Source organism: Passer domesticus, chromosome 4 (genome assembly GCF_036417665.1).
Source record: "Passer domesticus isolate bPasDom1 chromosome 4, bPasDom1.hap1, whole genome shotgun sequence".
Lineage (NCBI taxonomy): Eukaryota > Metazoa > Chordata > Aves > Passeriformes > Passeridae > Passer > Passer domesticus.
In genome coordinates this window covers 28,508,203-28,531,188 of record NC_087477.1, presented here as the reverse complement: position 1 = coordinate 28,531,188, position 22,986 = coordinate 28,508,203, and the positions used below count along the sequence as shown (strand labels likewise).

General features: G+C 40.8%; 2 protein-coding genes across 3 annotated transcripts in view; one reads left to right on the top strand and one right to left on the bottom strand.

Moving 5' to 3' along the window:
• ARHGAP24 (Rho GTPase activating protein 24) overlaps positions 1-22,986 on the top strand; it is a 242,869-nt gene that overhangs the window by 20,714 nt on the left and 199,169 nt on the right. The gene's annotated exons all lie outside the window — the stretch shown is intronic.
• On the bottom strand, positions 1,653-10,372 carry PRPF31 (pre-mRNA processing factor 31). Its single transcript, XM_064419261.1, is given in 11 exon segments — positions 1,653-8,045; positions 8,047-8,090; positions 8,093-8,350; positions 8,353-8,402; positions 8,405-8,457; positions 8,459-8,570; positions 8,573-8,602; positions 8,605-8,670; positions 8,673-8,843; positions 8,846-9,006; positions 10,329-10,372. Coding segments are annotated over 11 exon segments (1,158 nt in total). The 3' UTR covers positions 1,653-7,876.

Below are 22,986 nucleotides of genomic sequence, written 5' to 3'. Positions count from 1 at the left end.
TTCCCACCATTTTTTTTCTGCTGGATCTAAAGTAGATCAAAGGGAAGATTTCTGGGGAGAAATAACATTAAGACAGTAGGACAAGGATCAGAAAAAAAGAGGAGGGCTGGGAACTGCCTTGGGGATGATGTCTGGACAGCAAGCTGTAGCAAATGTTTTGGGGTTGGAAGTGAATGTGAAGAATGGGGACCACAGTATTTTGTCAGCTACTCCAGCCAGCAGAAGAGGAGGCATTTAGGGTGTACAGTACAGTAACCCAAGCAGCAATCAGAGAGGCTCCAGGCAGAAGCAGGACTGGAGATGGGAAAACTGCCTCTCCATGGGCTCCCCTTGCTGATCTACCTTGTTTGGGTAGATCAGGCCTGGGAGGTTACAGAAGGGCTTTTGGAGGGAAAGCAGTCTCTCCAGCAAAAAGGGGAAGGAAGTCCTTCAATGTCACACTCCAAGATACACAGAGCCCAGGAGAACTTGGAGGAATTTGAGCTAGCCAGTCCCCACTTGCTAAACTGCTATTGCTGTGGGTGTGAGCTTGGCACAGAGCAGCAAAGGAAGCCACATCCCTGAGGTTCTGTGTATGTGGCAGTCAATATTTCTCATAGCAGAGAACAGAGCATGGGTTGCCCTGGGGGCAAAATGAGAGACATCTTCAGATGCCTTGTAGCTCATTCTGTGCAATGAGTGGGAGCCAGAAAACAAAGCTTTCTGCTACACCAGAACACCAGAGCCCTGGATATTAAGCTGATGAAGTAATTTCTACAGCCAAAGCTTTAGCAAATTAGCAGTTGGAAACATTTTTATGCACCTAAGGTGGGATATAATCTTTCTGCTGGAAGTGGGCAACAAGAAGAAAAAAAGAAAAAGGTATGCAAGATTATCAGCAATATGGTAACTGCTTCAGTTGTCTGCTTTGGGGTGCAAGGCACTGACAAGAGAATTGCAGACATCCTCTGAATGTGCAGATTCTGACTTAGTCTAAAAGAGCTTGTCACTTTAACAGTTTGTGCTTGTAATGGTTATCAGAATAAATGGCATGAATTAATAAAAAGTTAGATACGCTATTTAAATGAGAGTCTGGCCTAAGGAAGGTGGTTTTCTATCAGGTTTTTAAATAATATCTGAACATTTTTAGCAGAAATGTTACGGGTAAATTGCATTTCAGTCAAGTACCTGTGATTATTTTCACCTTGCTCTCTGGTATGCTTTCTTGGTGTTGGGTTGAGGGTCCAAACTATGAGACTCAATCTGGATTTCATATCCTGCATTTCAGGGGCACTGAAGTCTAAGACTTGGCTGTTAAGCAGATAGCAGACACCAACTTCTCCTTTAATCATTCTTAGAATGATTCTGTTCATGTTTCTGTCCAGTTAAATTTTTTGGCCCTGACTTTTCCTCCACACTGATACTTTTGATGGCTCTGTAAACTCCAGTAAATCTATGTGAGCCATCTAAGAGTGAGAACCAAGGGCACTGTGTCTCAAGGCTGTCTGGACTGAAGGGAAGTCACTTAAAATCCCAGTGGGCATGTGGTCTCAGTTCAGTGGTTCCACCCAGCTGCTCACAAATGAAAGCTGGTCTTACTTGCTTTAAAGTGGAGGGACGGGGTAGAGAAAAAGGAAATGAACATGTTATCTAAAAAATAGCTTGGCTTTTAAACTTTTAATCTTCAAGCTGTACTGAGGCAAAGGCAGAATCTCCAGTAATGAATTTCACAAGTACCTGAGTTCAGTTCATCCTTCTGTCTTAGTTGCATAATTGGTTTTCATTGACTTGTTTCCTGAGTCCTTGCTGGATGGCTGGCTGGCTGCTGCTCTGAGATCCATAGAAATATTCATTCTTTCCAAGTCAGATTCAGTTTAAAAGTTTAGATAAAGGCAGAACTTCTAATGAAGGTAGGTCCTGTAGGCTGTATTTGCTCTGCATTCAAGTAAATATACTGTTAAAATCCTAGATTTGCTGAAATAAAGAACCAATTTTGGTATTACAGGTTCCAAATTAAAGAAGTATGACAAATATTAAAGGGTATGATCAAGGGAGTAACATTTTCTTTGGAAATGTGAAAATTCACAAAGAAATGTTCTCCCCTGTAGGGATTACTTATTATCTTAGAGGGGAGCAGAAACTACTCAGTTCAGCAGGGCAGAGAGAAAGAAGTTTATTACAGGTTGCTAAGAACATCAAGCTTAAGCTTCTTTAGGTAGCTACCTGTCCTACACTGTCATAACATCTGCAGGAAAACACAAACAGAGTTAGGTGCTTTAATGGAGTTGATAGCTAATCCTTTGATCCTATCATGTCCTTCCCTTTGCCAGAGCAGAAATGAGTATTAGTCAATGTTTTCTTGAGCTTATTGAGTCTAGTTTTAAATGCTCAAGGTGCAGGATTCTGTGTGAACGTACCTGCAGGTAGCATTTGGTAAGTGTGTGAGAAGATGCTGTGAGTATTTTAGTCTTGCCATTTCATTAGAAAAACAATGCTTCTCATCTTGTACTTTTCTGTATTGCATCCTTTCTTTTCTTTTAATGTTTGTTAGTGGTATGGTAAAATAATTGCTGAATATGGGCACAGCTTGAACAGTTAGAATATGCCCATTTTATTTATTTTTTTAAAAAAACTTTTACTGTCTTTTTTGGAGGGAAGGATTTGGATTTAGCAGTAGAGTAGGGAAGCTGCTAATTGAGCACAGCCATGTAAGTTTATCCTGTCTCCAGATCAGAGTGTGGTTAGTTTTGGTAGTGTGTCTAACAAAAGACTATTCAAGTTTATTGTACAAGAAACTTTGAAAAAAACCTCCATTTCTGTGTTGCCTGGATAGCCTGTGAGGCAGACTGTTCTTCCCTGCAAATTCACTAAGCTCACATTTGTTTCAAGGCTAAATAAGAATTCTGGAGCTCCAGGCTGTTTTCATACCTGCTGCTCAGTCTGTGCCTGTTTCTAGCAATTGTACATTCCTTTATCTTTGTATCAACTGAGTCAATTGTGCAGGTCTTGAAAAGAGGCTGGAAGTGCTGCTCACTCTCCTGTGCAAAGATTGTGGGAGCTGAGGCATGCACAGGTTGGAAGCATCTCTTTTATTCAGGTGGGTTTTTAATCTACAAGCTTCCTTACCAAGCTTGACTTTGAATTTAAGAGGAGCTAGTTTTTATTTAGGTAATTCAACTTAGATTTCACGGGATGTCTTCTGAGTAAAAGAAAAGGTCATCATTTACAGGCACTAAAGGTGACAGAGCTGAACTGCTCTGCCTTACACCAGTGAAAGGGCAAAAGGCAATAGATAAGAAATCTTTCTCCCATGAAAGTGGTCAAGAAGGATCAGAGGTTTCTCCAAGAGATTGTGAAATCTCCATTCTTGAGCTATTCAAAGCCCACATGAACCTGGTCCCAGACAGTCTGTTGCAGATAATCTGGCCCAATGCACCTATTGCACATAGGTTATCTCTAGAGGTCTCTTCCAGCTCAGTTCTCTGCTGTTTGGAGCAGGCTCTAACCATTGCCTTTGTAAGCATCTATGTGAGATTGAAAGCTCATAATTTTGCTATAGTTAAAGAGAAGGTTTTTGTTCAGATGTGGAAAAAAAGAGACAGAGAAATGCTGTCCTTTTTTGCAGAAACTCATAACAATTATTTCATGTTCTGGGCTATAAAATGTGAGGAATTCTAGGCTTTATAGTATTTCATGTAAAAATAGGCTGATTTGGTAAGATTCTGTGCCTGCATGAAAAGTCCATTAAGCACTGTTGTGATTTGCCACGGCCTGATTCATGATATGTTTAACCAGTCTTCAGTTTTAAACTTGCATGTTTTCAGTATCTTCTTCTCTGACAATGCTGCTAAAATATGTGCATAAAAGCAGGTGCAGCACTTTATTTGATAAAAGTGGCTTTTTATATGTGTGACTTTTAAATGGTAACCTCAGCTAAAACCATACCAGCGAAGCTTTCTGTGGCATGATGGCTTTTTAACCTGAAAATTCCTCTCATGGACTTAAAATTCCCTTAATACTGGCTTGCAGCTTGCTTCACTTGATCTATCACTAGGCTTTAACTCCAGGGTTTAAAATTAGAGATGGGTTTTTTGCATCACTTGTAACATGTGTAGGTATTGGAGATCGTTTAAATTGTTTCTTTATGAGTGCTGGCAGAAGATGGTGTGTTGTAACAATGATTTTGTCTTGAAGAGGATGTGTTGAGGAGCCTTAGTTTAGTTTACAGAAGCATCAAATATACACAAGTTTGCTGTGGTGTTGAATTTAAAATACATTGGAATTCCATTAACCTCAAAATGGAAGGCACTCTGTCATCTGCTATGTGCCACTATTACTGGACGAGGACAACAGTCCCATATCCTATAGATAGTTTTCCTTCTGTTCTGCTGGGGTTTGAGAACAGTACAGGCAGAGAAATGAATGCTTTTAAGAGTTTGCAATTGTGTGGCTATTGCATGTGATGCTGCAAGTGTGCAAGTCAGGGGTCTTCGTGTTGTTTTTAAATAACTGAGAAGGACAAGGTGATACTTGTACATCTCTAATGCTTCTCCGAGTGAGGTGGGGTGGAGGTTAAGGTTTGTATTTTTAACAGACTTGGTAAAATAATGCACTAAACAAGTGTAAATAATTAATTGAATATGCTTTCTGTTAAGGGATCAAGCTATTTGTAAGAATGTTAGTGTTGAGGGTTGAATTTGATTCCTGGCTTGGCAAAATAAAGCCCTTAGCTTTACAGACCACAGCACAGGGCTGTCCATTTCAACATCAAAGCCTCTTGCTATGAGCTCTGCTTTGGCAGAGAACTTTTAATTAATATAATGTTAATTGTAATTAACATAAACAATGTGTGACCATGGCAGGGTTCAGTTAAGGCTGCCCTGGCAGCACTGGCACACAATTATCTGTTTCTCTTAGTTCATTTCATGACTTCATAGAATCATTAAGGCTGGAAAAGACCTCCAGGATCAAGCACCAAGCACTTTGACCAAAACCCACAGCACTGAGTGCCATATTCAGCTGCTTCTGAAAACACTCCACCACTCCCTGGGCAGCCCATTCTAATGCCCAATCACCCTTTCAGTGAAAGAATTTTTCCTGATTTCCAACCTGAACCTCCCCTGGCCCAGCTTCAGACCATTTCCTCTTAGCCTGTTGCTGGTTGTCCTGGAGAACCTTTCCACTTTTCCTCCACCTTTCCACTACCTCCTTTCAGGCAGTTGTAGAGAGGATAAGGTGAACCCTGAGCCTCCTTTTCTCCAGCCTAAACAACCCCAGCCCCCTGAGCTTCTCCCAGGACTTGTCCTCTAGACCCTTCCCCAGGTCAATTGCCCTTCTCTGGATTCACTCTGTTGTGATTCCTTCAAAAATCTCTCTGTCTTCAAAACGTTATTTTTAAGCTTGGTGCCTTTGGTATCAAATTGCTGTTAAAGCTCAGTATTTGGGAACATTTTTTGGTAGCCAGCTGCCAGATAATGCATGAAATCAAAAGTGCTCTTCAGCTACTTTGCTTTTAGAAATCAGTAGACAGCTTTTTTTAGGAAATAGATGAGCTTTACTTTTCTTAGGAAAGCAGCAAAAAGCTGCCACAAACCTTGCTATAAACAGTGGGAGACGTATGTGTACACAGCCAAGTTACCATGATTTCCAAAAAAAACCCCTTGTGGTATGATTTATAAACATTTTTAAGAGGAACTCAGGACATGTAGAATTTTACTTTGAAATAAACAGGAGTTAATATCTTCAGAAAAATGTAATGCCTAATTGTGAGTAATTTCTGCATTGACTCCAAATTATAAACAGAAAGTGTGCTTGCAAGGAAGCTGACTTTATGGCATGAGAGTGGTGGAACAAAATACAGGTGTAGGCAGAGGTAAGAGGAGAAAACTGGAACCAGCTGAGCACATTTATTGTTGTTTTGTTTGTTATAGCTACCTCATTCTGTTACTAATAGTCTTCAAGGTATCTGGTCTGATGTTTCCAGTGCTACAGATGTTGGGAGGAATCATGCAGCTGATGGAGGCCTGGACTTGTGCAGAAGTTCCCCACAAAAGCAAACTAAAGAAAGCAGCATGCTGTGCTTCAAAGGGTGTGATCTGGATTAATTTTCTGAAGGTTGACATTAAGTCATTAAGTGTTTGTAGATCCATGAGATAAGGCAGAAAGTGAAACTGGATCCCAGCTGTTGCAGCTGGTCTGTGTATTCCTAGGGCCTGCGTAACAAAACCCACAAGAACTGGCAGTTGAAGGAGCTGGAAGAATGGCCCAGATGAAATTTAGAATTACAAAATTCCCCAGTAAGCAGAACCATTACACTTTTTTCACTAAATGCAACAATGACAGTTGTACTTAATGGGTTATACAGGTATGTGTCTCCATAGGATAACTTCTATTTTATGGGTCTTTTGTTTCAGTGGTATTTTAATTTTGTGATGGATAAAGAAGTTTCTGGCATTGGCCAAAGTGAATTATCCTTTTAGCTTTCTCAATTACCTATTGCTTTTGATACAGAAGATAAGGTGTCTTTTGAAGTGATTATTTTTAAAAAATGGGCCTCTTTGTTTTTCTTAATCCATGACTGCAGAGTTGGTATTTACCATTATTTTTCATCATTAGGTGGAATGTGGAATAACACTAAGGTGGAAATAAAACTTTTCAGGCATTTTTAGATCTGATATTACTCACAACCTTTTAGGTCAGTAATGATTGAGATGCCTTTTCATGTTATGAAGGCTTGTTGAGCAGCTTGTGCCAGGCAGGCACAGGAGAAGATGTCAGGAGAGGTGTCTTTGAACTTTTTGTGGGCAAAATAAGAGCTTGCCTGAAGTGATACAACAAAGCAGACAGGAATTCGCTCCTTCTGTCAAGTAACTCTTCCCAAGCTGCTGTTATGGAACATGTTTATATTTCCATGCCTTCCTTTAGAAGATAAGGTCAATATCTTGCACATCAGCCCTCTTCTGAGATTAAAGTGGGAGAGTTAAGGACACAGTGAGCCAGGGCTCACTGGTGCAGAGTGAGTGAGCAGCTGCCTGCTCTGACTGACAGAAAATAAACAGGGCTTGTGTTAACAAACCAAACACATGCAGGTGCTCCAGAATTCATGGTGCCATGGGTGATGGATTTCAAGGGGATGGAGAGGACTCTTAGGATTACAAGGAGACTGTATATATTTTTTTGGAGATATTAAAAAAAACCAACTTGAGACCTGTGTACTGCTTAATGTGATGTGCTCTCCCAGGAACATATTTCTCATTTTAGGAAGGTGTGCTAATATATGAGTTTGGCATCTGTAATATTAGATTATTTTGAGGCTGTAAAATTCACAAACACAATTTAATCCAGGCCCAGTTCTTAATCAGTTTCTTCTGCTTTAAGTTTCTGGCATAAGATTCAGTCAATTAAATGCCCAGGAAAATCATCAGTTCTGCCTCCAGTTATTTGCTCATTAAATGTTCTACTTAGTGGCCAGGGTTTAGCTGTCTCCTTTTTGGGCTGATATTTTAGCCCTGATGTACTGTAAGGAATAAAAAGTCAGGCTCCAATAGTTCTAGCAGAGGACTTGTAGCAAGGCCTGCTTCATTCTGGGCTGCAGTGCAGGTGTTACCATGGTAACTTCTTAAATATCAAAGTGGGTGTGATGCCTATTGATTTGTGCCTTTTTTTGTTTTATATATTCTCTGCATTTTTTACACATATACTTGTAACTCAGTAGTCTATGTATTTTTAAATTTTTTTCCCCCTGGGACTTCCAAATTCTATTCAGGGCCCCCTAAAATCCATCTAGGACCCCCTGACCTCCCCCGCCATCAATCCCTCCAAAACTGCCCCAAGACACTCCAACCACAAATTCCAATATTTATAAAAAGTTTGGGGAAGTGACATTGGGGTGGAATCCTCAGGAGTTTGGGGGTTGCAGGGTAGGATTTGGGGATCCCAGTGGGGTTGGGGGAATGGAGATCCCATTTTTGTTCCCTTTGACAAAGTTGGCCATGCAGGAGAAATATTTCTGCTTGGTCTCGGCCACTTTCTTTGCGGCCGCCTGCAGGTTCACAATCTCCAACCCCTACAGGGGTGAAGGCTACGCTCGAGGCCGTGCCTGAGCTGCATCTCAGTCCCGGATCATGGATTTGCCCCTGTGGATGACCCTCTGCAGGGCTTTCCTGATCTGGGCCTTGGTGGCCTCGTTGACCTGGCCCTGGCACAGGTGGCCACTGCTGGCCTTGCCCAGGTGGCCCAGGCGAGGTCCTCCTTGGTAGACATCCTCCTCGATCTCCCCAAAGCTCATCCTGTTGGCCTGTTTGTGCATCTCTGTCAGGCCCAAGCGTTCCTTCATCTTCCACTACCGCTGGCCCTTTCTCTTCTCCCTCAGCGGGGAGCGTCCAGCGGCGCTGGCAGTGGCTTCACTGGGGCGGGCTCCTGCACTTGTCGAACTTGTGCTCGATCTCCTCCCTCAGTTCATATCCCGCCTTTCCACCTGCTCTCATGGAAGCTGTCCCCCCTGGCTGCCAGCATGCACTTGGCCACCATGAGCCACGCTGTTTTCCTTCTCAAATCTGGCAGCAGGGCCTGGGCAATGTCACTGTGGGGTTGAAGCCGGTGAGGGGCAGGATGGAGCTGGAGAAAGCCCCGACAGGAGGGTGTTGCAGGCTGGCAGCTTGGACAGCGGGGTCAGGCCCCCTGCCACCCCCTGACCTTGGCAGCCATGGAGGCCCCGAGGATGAGGGAGAGGTTGGGGGTGATGAAGGACACTCAGGACTCCATGTACTCGTAGATGCACAGCTTGGCCCTGCTCAGTGCCAGCGCCATGTCACAAGCACCCTCAATCCTGCCCAGCACCTCCTCTGACAGCTGCTGCCCCGCCTTGCCACCACACTGACCACCATGATGGTGGTGTTGGTCAAGATCTGCTGCACATTCTTGTTTTTATCCTGGGAATTCTCCAATTCCTTGACGATTCTGATATAATCCAGGGCATTGGGCACCAGCGACTCCAGCTCCGGGGACTGTTTGGAATATTTGTCTGGGCTATGTGTGGATTAAAATTATTTTTGTTGCACTTTCTGGCTAGAAAAAGTAATGCCTTGATTCTTTAACATTAAAAATAATGTTGGAGGGCTCTTGATTTCCCTGCAGTTTCAGTGACACTAGGAAGGTACAGCCTTCCCAAACAGCCACATGTTTCCTCCTTGAACCTGTTACTTTACCCCAAAGTTCAGGCTTGTGTAGACCCTTGTCTGTTTCAGGAGCCAAGGTCTCTGGCTCTGCAACAAACCTGCTGCTCAAAGTTAATAGAGAAGTTAAGACCCATATATTCAACTGTCAAATTGTTTGTAAAGACATTAGCTTTCCTCTCACTTCTGACTGCATCAGCCCGTGTGCTCCTAATTGGTGGGTTTTGACAATTATGCTAATTCACCAAACTTGTAAAACTGTGTGCACTCCTCTGAGGGGTGGACTTTTGTGGACATTTGTCCATAACTGCCTCCAGAGGCCTCTAATGAAGACCAGATTCTATATTACCTCCTACACTAATATTACCCTGAAAGTGTGTGTTGTTTCATTTCTAGGTTGAAAAAGGTATCAGGTGCAGAAACTTTCCCAGCAGAGACCTGGGAGACACTTGGTTCTGTCCATTTGAGATACAGGCTCTGCGATGTATGACAATTGGGCATCTTACTGAAAGCTGATGGAATTAGGAGCTAAATGAGCTTTTGGAAAGTTAATTCATTAATAACACATTTTCTGAGTAGTTAATGCAAGTGGATTGAATAATATGTGTAAGGGTGGCATGACTAGCCCTTAACTAAAATAGCCGTGGGGAAAGGCAGTATTTATAGCCATGATCTGAGGGTTTCATTGTCCAGTTGCCTCTGTATTCCAAATTATTCCTTGAAGACCTTCTGAAAGCAGCTGTTGAGGGAAGGATGAATGTTTCCAAACCTGTGCTATGCAAGAGATTCTTAGGCTGCCTCAGCCTAAGTTGTCACTGTGGTCTCAAGCAGACTTGGCACAGGATATGGGTGGCTGATGGGAAAAGGCAGCACATCTGTCTTCTGCTGACTTTAACCCTTGAAGCTGTTTGTTTTTGGTGGAATGTGAGACCCCCGGCACATCAAATCTGTGTTTGCTTTCCCAGAACACAGGAAAGCTGGCTCCCTGGCACTTGTTATGGTTTCATTAGCATCTGAGATTTTTATGGGGCAGAACATTTTGTGCCGTTTTTGCTGCCACTTGATATCCTGGTGATGGGACTGAAAAAGCCCTGTTTGTGTGTACACATGTCCTGTCCTAAACAGGGATTGCAAGGATTATTTCCTTCCACATGGTAACTGTCTACTAAGAAACACCTATCAAAAGGCGCACTGGTGTAAACATTCACCACCTCTCCCATGTTCTACCCATGTAGCTGTCTGGGGGTTCTCTCTAAAGCAGGCAGAGCTGGTGCTGGAATAACACCCAGGCTTCTCCCTGGTCCTTCAAGAGGATTTACTGTAGTCTCCCTCCCAAACAGAGGTCAGACCAAGTGAAATCCACAAAAGGATTATTAATGACACCTGCCAGGACAGAGCAGAAAACAGAGGAGACAAAAGGCCACAAAATCCCCTCACATGAACTTGTCAGGCCTGTGAATGAAACAGCTCAGCCTCCTGACACTTCTGTGCCCAAATGCAATGTTTTCAGTTGTTCCAGCTTCCTGGAATAGCTGCATGACACAGTGACCATAGAGATGACCTCTGTCTGGATTCCCAGAGGGCCCATAAAAAAAATGCAGACCTAGTGGGAGATGGTTTATAGGACTTTTGGCTGGTGAGCTCATCAGGTGAAGAGCTGGAGGACTGGAGGTGGCTGCCACCCACTGTTCATCTTCTGCCTGAAGACTTCCACATCAGCTGTCATGGGAGCACTCTAATGCTCAGAGCTTTTTTTTGACTGTGCTAATTCAAAGTTGCTTGACCACTGTATGCTGTGCATTGAAAACTGCTGTATACCAGTTCAGGGACTTGTTTTTTGGCTGGAGTTTCAGATCTGTTTGCTTGCAAGGGATACAAATTCTGAAACAAAGAATATGAAATAATGCATAGTGCCTTTCAGGCACAGATACCTTTTCACTGTAGGTAAGAGCAGGTTATAGAAGGGAAGGGGATTTAAGGCTAGGGTATTTCAGGTTACACAACCAGCTCTAGATTAAATGTCTCATGCATGTTTTGGAAAAAAAAAAAATTCAAGCATTGCTGCTCTTTCATTAATTAGTATCTGAGTTTTCTATACCAGTTATGTGTACATTGTTTCAAGTGTAAGTTCACAGATGGGGTTTGTTTGCATTCATTCTCATGCTTGCTCTGTGTCATAATTTTCATACGGTTATAGGAATGAACTTGTTTGAACATTCCTAGTTGAGCGTAAAAAAAATATTTTCCCATGAGTATCATCTTTTTGGCAAACACTTATGTGAAAAGGAACTGATGTAGAGACTGTTCTGTGTGCTTGGGAAGATTTTGCTTTGAAATCCCTTCATAATGCAGAAAGAAAATTGTCAGTGTCAGTCGTGACACAGAAGGTCTGTGGAAATAGAAACTTCACCCAGCTATCTGGGGTACTGATAAATATTTTCCAAGATTCTTGGGAGTGAAGCTGAAGTTAAGGGCCATCTTTTTCCACAATATCTAAGGAAATCTTGTGACCTATTTGAACAACCAGGATATGCTTCTTGGTTTTGTATGGGCCAATCACATCTTGTTTTGTCATGATAAGTAACAGGAAAAATTTGATGCTGGTTTCTTGGGATGGAAAGAGTTCTGCCAGGTTCCTTTGTTATATGCTAATTTTACTAATGTAGGCACTGTCTTAATGACAGTCATTTTGTGATAATTACTGTGACTGTAGCTGAGCTCTGGTGTGCTTTTGGTTTGTCAGGTAATATCCTACTGAGGGAGAGCTGCATTTTGTCTGGGATTCTGGCTGCAGTTTTCCCTGCTTTGATTTTGATCTGAGGTCTGTAGGAGGTCAGTGTGGATGATGGCTGGGAACAAATGAAAGTGTGCCAGCACAGAAAGCTGCAGTGCTGTAATGGAGCATCTGTTGCTGTGATGTGTGAATGCCTGGCATTCTGGGAGCTGGGACACAAATTGTGGCTAGCTCCTTCCCAAGGTTATTTCGGAAGTGCACAGAGCAGCTGGTGAGGTCTGGGGCAGATTTAACTCTCTCATGGCTTCCAAGTGCATGCTGCATTAAAAGTTAAGTACACATCAAGAAACAGTTTTTCTCTTCTGTAACTTGTTTGGCCTCAACACTAAATCCCTTGGTCACATCTGAATAAATTACATAGTGAGACATACAAAACCAGAAAATAGAAAACTGCAATAAGTTTTGATGGGCTTGGATGATTGTTTCCAGGGCAGTTAATGTCTGGCTATAATGTTAGCTCCCAATAAACATCTCATTATTTTACTTAGTTCTGCTCAACAATCTCCTTTCAAAAACAACCTGTAGGATGCAAGGAGAGTATCTTTCCTCAGCCATCACTGCTATCCAACTAGATAACTGAGGATACAGCTTGCCATTCTTCCTACAAAATGCTTACTCCACAACTGCACATTGTCTGCTAATAAAATGTAGACTTATAACATCTTTTTCCCTAACCTTTGATCTGAACTTTTTAGCTGTTTGGTAAACAGACTCGGTATAATGAAATATTAGGCAGGAGAAAGTATTGCTCATATGGAAAACAATGTGCCATTGCTACTTGATATACTGTTAGACCTATCTTGTTCCTCTACAACTCAAATGTGGATTAGTTGTTGAAAAGCTATATGAAGTCATGGAGACAGATGAGTTAGTCAAGTGAAATACAAAAATGAATAGTGACAGCATTTTTCATGGCCTCTGAAGACTCAGCACCTTTGAAACTTGAAATTTCCTGTTTTAGTGGCATGTTTTTATTCAGGTAGAGGAAAATGGATGAGTGTGGTGAGTCACTATGGACACTTGCTGTGCTTAATAAAGAAGTTGCTCATGGATGTCCCCCCCTTTGTTGCACTTTCAAATGGCTTGAGATGATTATTATGTCATAAAAAAATCTAGAGAGATGAGCAAATCAGGGTGTCTAGGTGTATACAGAAGCAAAGTACCACTGCATAAAAGAGGTGAGGCAATCTTTCAGCACTCGTGTGCTGGGTGCTTTTTATTAGTTGCTTATTACACAGCATGTTCTGCTGCCCAGTTTGCTTTGAGGCACAGTTGCAGTATGCTATTTAATCCACAAAAGGCTGTTCATGCTGTTCATTCTTTAATGTTGAATATTATCTTATTTGCAATGTGATTTTTTTTTTTTAATCCCTAGCTAAGTTTCCTGTCTTTTGATAGTATCTGTCTGAGCTGTTGCTTGAGGGAAGGGAAAGCATCTTGGCTGGTAATTACTCTACAGTAACCAAAACTGAATTTCTCTGTAGGTGTTACATACACACAGCACTGGCCACAGCAGAGCTCCGTTTCCCCATGACCTGGTCCTGTAGCTGTTCCTGTATCTGATGGAAGTTCTTACATCCCACTGTTCTCCATTTCCCTGCTGTCTCCATTGAGATCTGTGCTGACTGATAAGAAGCACGAGAATAGTGTGGTGCTGCAAATACTTTTACAGTAGAACTGTTTTTCACTTTTTCTGTGTCTAGGAGAGCAAGTTCCTTTCAGTACCGTATATAGAAACATCATATGTTCATTTTATGCCAAGGGTTTGTTCTCTCCTAGGTATTTGTGTTTGATTTGAGACATGAGAACTGGATCCCCACATGAGGAATAAGCTGAAAATACAAACCAAATTTTTCTGTCAGTGCAGGCTACGGTTTGTAAACCCAACTGAAACATGGTGGTGGTTCTCTGGAGGTTGATGGAGTTTTGTTCACTGCATTTAAATTTTTTCTTTACTTTTTGTTTTTTGCTGCTTTAGGCTCTGTTTCTCCCTGCTCTCCTTGTTCTGAAACCTTACAAATGCCCACAAGTGTTTTTCTGTGAATAAATTTTAGGTTTTGGAAAAAGAAAAAAGATGAAGCACAGTTTATTTTTCGTCTTGCTTCTGCTGTAAGGGAAACATAAGCAAAATACACATTTTCAGATCACACAGTAATTGTCAGCATGTGTTGTCCAGCACCTCCCACAATGAGCACCTCTTTGTCCTTCCATTTGTTCTCAAGGAGTCTCAGGTCTACCTTGCCAAACTGAAACACATTAAGTACATGTGTGATGTGTCAACATTTTTGTATTGATATTCTTCCATAAACTTGGAACTAAAAGAAATGCCGAGGTATTACCAAGTCTCAGAAGAAATTCCTGTGTTGACTTAATGCCATGGTCAGTGACACAAGAAATGTTCCCAGTGTACTTTCCATAAAATTGTGTACTGGATTTCTTTCTGTATGAACATGACAGAAAAGAAGAGGTTTTGTTTGCTAAAGGTCAGAATATATTAAAAACATGCACTGTTTTGGGGGGATTCTTCTTGCTCATGTGCACTTTTACTGGGTCAGATGTGGGTGGCCTGCGTCGATAAAATCAAATATCTGAGTAGGCTGCTTGTGGACTGCTCAGTAAACAGCTCAAGTACTGTGTCTTGAAGTGCCTTAACACACAGTCATGTAATATTTTTGGCTCAGTATATTGCAAAATCTTTGGTAGTTTCTTTACTGTTTTCCCTAACCATAATGTTAGATCTCTGTAACATTATTGGAAAAAAGTCTGGTGACACTGAAAGTAATTTATGCTCTCTTGATCAACTTGTGTATCAAAACTCCTTAAAGGGCTATCATAGGCCAGATTATCAGCATATTAATGCAGTGCTCTCCTTCATGACAGTCTTCATTTTATTGGCTGTACTTACATTTTTTTCCTCTCCCCATTCCCTCTGTGTACACAAGATGTTGCAAACAACGGGCAGCTCTATTTTCAGGCACTGAAAAGTTTCACAGTTTACACATTTTTCTTTTCATGGTTAATTTGATGATAATCTGATGGTTTCAGGATAGGTCAAAATACAGGTAACTTGGTAAAGTTACCTTTCTTTGTGAGGGAGGAAAGTACAAAGATGGTGTTTCAGGAAAATGTGAGAACACCTGGAATTACTTTTACATGTATTGGGCATGTCTCTTCTAGTTTATGTTTTGGCTTTGTGGGTTGTTCTTTGTTTGGAGAGTTTTTGTGGTTTTGTTGTTGTTGGTTGTCTGATTTCAGGCACATGGATTTTATAAAACAGGCTGAAATTTGACTTTGAGCTCTGTATTTGACGAGCTGCTCCTACACTGTGGCATTAAAACATTGGTGATGAAAGGAGACATAAATTTTCCTTCCTTGTATATCAGCCCAGTACAAGTGCTACCAATTTAAATATTTTAAAAATTAGCTCAACAGCTTACCTACTCTTACTCCTACCTACAGTTGAGATCTCTCATTATCAAGTGTTATCACAAAGCTGAATGAAAATATTCATATATCATCAGTGAAGAACAATCTTGTTGGGTCTTTCACTGCATGCTTCCTTGCCACATTTTTGGGGAGATATTCTGTCTGGCACAGTAGTAGAAGCAGAAAATTAAGACTGCAAACTACGTTTGGTATTCCAGTAGTGTGAACCATGTGACAGAAGAGAACAGGCACACTTCGTGTCTATTCCAGCACCAGCTGGAATTTGTTTGAAACTGATGCAGTTTAAACCAATCCTAAATGGATTTAGGCACATTGATCTTAAGTGAAGATCAAAACTCCCTGTGTCACACAATGGTAAAGCTGGAACAGTTTATCTAGTTTCTTGTTTGTTTTGTCAGCATGGTGTTTGCAGCTGTTCTTGGTTTTCTTTATTTTATAATAGAGCTCATATTCAGCTGTAACAAACTTGATTCAGTGTGGTTGCTGTCTTTCAATTTTTCTTCCACTCACACCCATTCTTAGGCTGCCTCAGAAGCCTGGGTTAACTGGGGCTGTCTGCAAGGAAGGTGCTGTGAGCTTGAACAGGCAGGGAGAGCCTCCAAGAGGCAGGTGAAAAACATCAACTGAGTTTAAAAAGCTCACAGAAGGCAAAAGTTTGGGCTGAGCCAGTATAAAGCTCAGTCTGGACCAGGATCACATCACAAGAGTTCTGGACACATTTTAGCTTCTAATTTAATGAAAAATCAAAAAGGAAAAGGAAGTTTTTTTAAATCTTTGTATTAATAAAATTGCTTTGGAAGAATGTACCCTGGAGGTAGCAGCCACCAAGAATTAAAGAATTAAATTAAAAACAAAACAAACAAGCAAAAACTCAAATCAATTTACCAGTAGATTTGGAATTAAAGCAATGAAACGAACCCAAAAGCCATTATTTTTGATACAAAGTTGTCTGAGCCTTAGGTATGACATAGCTTAGTGTCATCCATGGAAATAAATAGGAAGTATACCTGTTTTCATTATTTGGGAAATGGATGTTATCAGCTCTGATTTTTCAGATTTCTTTTTCAACAAATATTGAGGCAGGATAAAAATCTGATTTACTGATTAAAGCAGCAATAACCCCCCCCATAGCTGTAATAATAAAGTTCTTTTCTGATTTAAAAGAACAGCATGTTGAAGCACTAAATTTTCCAGATGAAGACATTAAAATAAATGAAATTAATTTAGAAGCTTCTGATTTATAGTACCAATGTATACAAAGCTTTAATAGAATGTCTTGTCCAGAAGCTTAGAATTAGAGTATCAGTTTTATTGTGGGAAACTGTTTCTCTGCAAAACTGAAAAGACAAATTCCTTGCTAGTTTTATCATCGATTTATTTTTCCTGTATTGATTCAGACAAATCAAAAGTTAAAAATCCAGCATTTTATATTTGACAATCTGTGACTCAGCTCAATTAAAAAAAAATAAAATCATACATTCAACGAAAACCAGCACTCTAGACTGCTTTTGTTACACAGAATTCTTAAGAATTGCTGGTTCTTTTTATGCACATACATGAAAATGTATCAGCTGGTATTTACTGTGCTTTCCTTCCTGGGCTTACTGCCCTTCTTGTGGGTGCCAAGCAAGATTAACTTTCCCCACAAAAAAAAAAAGTTGTGGGGGCAGTAAGGTCAGCTGAACTGCTTGGAAGGAGGAGTGTTATCAGTCTTTTACTAAGGAAATCTGTCTTTAAACTTTACTGCCTTCACAAAGAGCTCCACAGGAAATGTACAGCACCAATTAATGGTATTTAGAAACTATTGCTCTCTGAAGAAATTTTCTGATTTATTTTCCTGTGCAATCAGTTTCTCTATTGTACTTTTTACTACCATGTCTGATTGCTTCAAATGAAACAATAATCATGTTTTATTCCCTTTATTGTGCAGACTTGAGAGTATTTTATGAGCATATAACTTATTATTTCCCTGTCCCTTTAGTTATGTGTATGTGCTACAATAATAAAACCCAAAAAAATGATATCTGTTAAAATATATTTTGTGTGCTGGATTCCCTGGCATGCAAACTTCTGTGTAATGGAAATAGGGTTAAATATTTTTTTAGTAAAGGAATCTGTGTAGTTGCATGTGTTTTATAAGCAGACCTATTCAGTTCCACTGATGTAGAGATTATACTGCTACAGCAGAATTTTACAGTGTTAAACATTGCTGGCATTTAGCCTGCAGAGGTTTTAATGCAATTTCAGATCTGACTTAAATGTATTTTTTTTTAGAATGTCAAAACAATGTGCAATTTTAAAATCTGAAAATGGTAGTTAGGACACAAAATACCCATTTTCATTTCTAAAAGGATTTACAACTCTGAGGTGCTTTGGTAATTTCTTTTATTCTGTTTTTACAGGTAAAATGACTGCACTAAAAGTCTAATGAAAAAACCTTGATCCATTTCTGTTGTGTAAAGTGACTCCAGTAATAGGAAAATAGAAAAGAAATATTCTACCTAGTTTGTGATGAGCCCAAGTGTACACCTTAATTGTTTAAAACTCAGTGTTACTTGATGACAATGATGTATATTTGCAAAGTCTGCCTCCCTATTAGGATATGAAGAGCACTACTACATTATTTCTTTCTCAGTTGTTTCAGAAACTGAGAATGCTCTGGGATCACAGTACAACTCAGATGCAGATTAGTATCTAGTCTAACTATAATTCAAATGTTTCCCTGGGTTAAGAGCATGAATATAGTTCCACATTGGCATAGCCAGAGAACATTCCTGAGCCGTGTGCTCTAGCACCTGAAGGCTGCTTGGTTAGGAGATGCAGGAGAAACTTTTCAAGAGTAGAAATGCAAATTTTCAGCCTGTTGCCAGCTTTGTGACCCTTTGTCTTCTGCACTCTGCTCATTCTGTTCTTATACCTGGAGAGTATTTGGATGTCTGATTTGGTGCAGGTGCTTCATGCCTTAAAATCAATTTTGTGTAAGGGTTTAACTGAGAAAAAGGTTAGGGAGAGGCTGCTTGAGTTTATGCCTGATTTACGTGAGCTGCCCCACAATTGGGAGCACAAGCACCAGCCAAGGGGAGCCTGTTGTGTGCAGTTAAAGTATTTTTTTTGCTACCTTCCCACTCTGATAAACTGAAGTAGCTCTGGCTGCTTGTTCATATGCCTCTGCAATTTGGCTCAGTCAAGACTGCCCTTTCTAAAACAGTTCATGATTTAAGCTCCAGATACTGCAGTAAAAAGAAAAACAACTGAACAAGCGAGTGATGGATCCTGAGATGAGATCATTGGGCAAGATAATGAACAACTCCTTTCAGAGATGAAATACTACTGTAATTCCAGCAATGTTCTGGCTATCAGAGTTGAGTTACTATTGCCTTGGAGGTTTTGCAATCAGCCTGCTGGAGTGCATCCTCCTGCCTGCTAAAATGTTCCAGTTAAGTGACTGTCTTGGTGCAGTTATGCTCCTTTGTCAGACACTTGAATTCACTGTAGGCAGAGACATAGGGCAATGTTTTGTGAGGGCATAATCACAACTGGACAGGCAAGACAGCACTCACAGGGGAAACCAGCAAATGTGGAAGGGTGAAAAACTCTCTCATGAGTCTGGCTGAGTGGCTGCTTTGTTGCCTGTCTCTGGACCTGCTCCAGAACCTCAGTTTTCCTTCCAGAACTGAGAGGCTCAGAACTGGATGCAGCACTCTGGGTGTGGCCTCAGCAGTGCCCAGTACAGGGGGACAATCCCTGCCCTGCTCCTGCTGGTCACACTGATTCTGAGACAGGCCAGGGTGCCATTGCCCATCTTGGCCACCTGGGCACAGCGGGCTCATGTTCAGCTGCTGTCAGCCAGCATCCCCAGGTCCTTTTCCACTCATCCCTCAGATTGTGGTGCTGCCTGGAGTTGTTGTGACCCAGCTGCAGCGTGGCACTTGGTCTTGTGCAGCCTCATGCTGTTGGCCTCAGCCCATGGAGCCAGCCTGTCCACATCCCTCTGCAAAGCCTTCCTACTCTCCAACAGACAGACATTCCCACCCAGCCTGGTGCCATCTGCAAATTTGCTAATAGTTGATTCAATCCTCTCACCCAGATCATCATTAAAGATATTAAACAGGACAAGAAACACTGGACACAAGAACAGTGAAAACTGTTCAAGACAAGACACAAGAAACTCTTTGGTCTTGTGCAATCTGTTGAACCTCCAGGTTTATCAGTGAAAAATCTGTGTTTGAAATGCTCATTTTTCCTCACCTAGAGAACCATTGCTTTACTTACCTTATATTTTGTGCTTGTACTTTGGCGCTGTGGGATCCTGTAACTGGAGCCCTCATCAACTCTAAAGTAGCAACCATTTTCTGTGTATGTGGTGAAGTAAGATTAAAAAAATCACACTGCTAATTTGGACAAGGTTGAGGAAAATAGGTTATTCTCAAATAGTTTTAACTAGTGAAGCTGCTGTTTTTTGTCTGCATGCTTTGGATGAAGGACAAACAGTAGTTGGTGGGGCCAAGCCTGCAATAGAGTCATGGAATATCTCAAATTGGAAGGGTCCCATAAGGATCATCAAGTCCAATTCCCTGCTCCTCACAGGACTATTTAAAACTAAACCATATGACTTAGAGCATCATCCAGACACTCCTTGGGCTCTGTCAGGCTTGGTGCCATGACCACTTCTCTGGGGAACCTATTTCAATGACCACTCACTTTCTCACTGGACCACTCAGAATCTTTTCCTGATGTCCAGTCTGAACTCCCAGGATGCAGGCTCAGCAAATGTTTGAGCAAAGCAACTGTTAAGACATATATCTGACGTAATTTAAAACACTCCTGTGGGTAGCAGACATACCTGCTGGGTCTCAGAAATTTGTCTAGCTATGCTTGTTCATGTCTGCCTTCTCTTCACCAAGTACTGCCACTTGCTGTGTTTTCTTTTAGAACAAGTTTATTGGTAAATATTTCCTCTCTGATGAAATAGTTTAGTGATGACTGGATGTTGCTTAGTTTTTCTTCAGTATGCCTTACCAAATGTTTCAGCTCTACGTTGTTTCCACTGTATTCTACTGTTAATATAGTTCTTGTGCAAGATGGTATTTTTTTCACCAGTAATTTGCTGACCCTTTTTCCAGTATCTCCTAATTTTTCTCATGGACTACACTTCAGAGACTGCAGGAAATTCCTAATTATGATTAGACATAGCATTGAGCAGATCGTTAGAAGCTTCCAGGGTCAGCTCGGATGATTTTCAACCATGCTCTGAAACATTTTTTACATTTTCAGTCTTCAATTTTTTGAAGTTACTTGTGCTTGCTTTATTATGTAGATTAAAAAGCAGCATGGATGCAAGAGCACCGATTATTTCTGTAATAGGGATAGGACAAGTAATTTTGAAAACAAAATGAAGTAAGCAGTTCAGGCATCCATGATGCAGGTCTACCTAAAGCCATTTGCTTGTGTGAATGCCAGTCTTAGTGTGGCACTTTGCAAAGGAGAAATCAGAAGAAAACAATTCAAAATACTTCAGTGAATTCTAGATCTGTGTTTTACTACATCTTTTCAGAACTATGGATGATGTGGCCTCCAGCTTGCTGAGGCACAAAGGTACTACTAATTACTGAGGAAAAGAAATGTCAGTGTGTTGTTGTGAGATAGCAAGGCTTTCTAGAAGCAATGTTTGAACTGTAGGTTCTTTTTAAATGATTTGGTTTACCCTTCTCTTTCTTGAAAGCTGAGGGAAACCTTTACCTCTTTGGAGACACTGATGCAAAGGAGATTCAGGCTGTGGCTCTGATGTTGGTGTTTGGTCAGTTTTCTTACAGTGAAGATTGCAGTAGAGTTAATAATTAGTACAGATTAAAAAAAATCCAAAATTTTACACAGATGATCATTGAACACTGCTTTTGCAGAGCACAGCTTAAGATGTGTTCTGTTCTCTTTGTGTGAGTTTTCTGGTCTGTCTGACCCTTCTGCAGTCCCTCAGCTCAAAATGGTCAGCACATGGATTCTGTGGGTGAAGTCAAGCAGATGAATGGCACTATTGCATTCATACCTGTGCCAGCAGCTCAGCTGAACTACCAGGCATCAGTATCAGCCCTTAAAAGCAGAGCTCTGGAGGTGCTCTGTGTGATGGAGCTGCTGATGGAGGGAGGTTTTCATGCTGTAGAAGAAATGGATCATAACAATTACATGTGACAGCCAGTAGGGAAACTCTGCTATTGCAGAGGCCCTGTGCAAGGCTGAGTAATGCTGAATAACACTGGTAAAATATTGCTCTGATACAAAAGAGAGGCCTGGAGGCTGATCTTGCAGATACTTGTCTGTATATTCTTTTTAATACAAAGAGGTAATTTATCAGCAGGAGTAGCTTCAAATGTAGCTAGGAAAGCTCTGTAACAAATGGCCCAGAATCAGAATGTGTTGATGTGAACGTGTGCATGGAGTTTAGTCTAATTAGCAAACACAAAGTGTAGCATGTTAGTGCAATTATTGCCTATAAAAGAAACCATGGCCATTGATTTTTTGTTTGTTGTTTTGTTTTTTTTTTACCATCTGAAAGGTGGGGACATAACTTGAGCTATTGTTTTGTTAATACCTGTGAAAACTAAGACCGAGCATATAATAAATGAAAAAGATTTTGAGGGAATTTTGCCAATGTTGTCTGTTTCTTGGAAAATGGTAAAGAAGGAATATGTTTACCTTTTTTGGTAAGGGCCTTTGGGCTGGGAGGAAAATTAGCTGTAATTTTCCATTAAACATTGCTTGAAATTGGAAGAGGAAAGAAAATGGAGAATCCCAACATCAAGGAATGCCCAGATCGCATCATGCAGACTGCAAAGATCTTAGGTTACTTTAGGTCATAAAGGGTTATTAAAGCTACAAAAAATTATGTTCTAAGTAAACCCCCTAAAACCAGCTACTGGAACAGGCTTACTGCTGTGTTCCCACTGATAAGGCAATTTCCATGTAGGAACCTGTACTAATTAAAGGTGAAAGGCACTGTGCTTTTAGGGGAGCTTAAATGAGATCCCTTACGGAAGAACTCTGAATAAGATGGTAATGATGGATTCAGAAACACAGAGATGAAAAATAGGTGGAAACACTTTTGATGGGTGTCTAAAATATTAGATCATTGTTGTAAGGAAAAAAAAATGTGGGGAGGAGTATCTGTGGAAGAAAGATTTTGTGCATTTAACAAATAACAATTTCTATGGCACTCTGAGTAAGGGATTTTTATCCTAGCTAAGGCAAACTTTTAAATTGCTGTCAATGCTATCAGAAATATGATTTTTTGGCTCCTCAATTAAAAGCTGTGCCAAATGTTCTTCCTGACCATTACACCTTTGGTGTTTGGCAGAGCAGAGCTTGTGTACTGTTCCAGTTGCACAACAGCCCTGGACTCCAAGATCCTTTTTTCATTTTCCTCAAGCTCTGAACTGAATGTTCAGAGTGAACAGGATGCTGAACCCATTGCCATCAAGTAAATGGACAACCAAATTATGTCCAGAACATAATTACACTGCTATAACATATGCTTTTATTTTAAGAATGGCCTTTTACATGTACTGGTCTTGTCATGACACAGACTGAAGAGAACCTTAT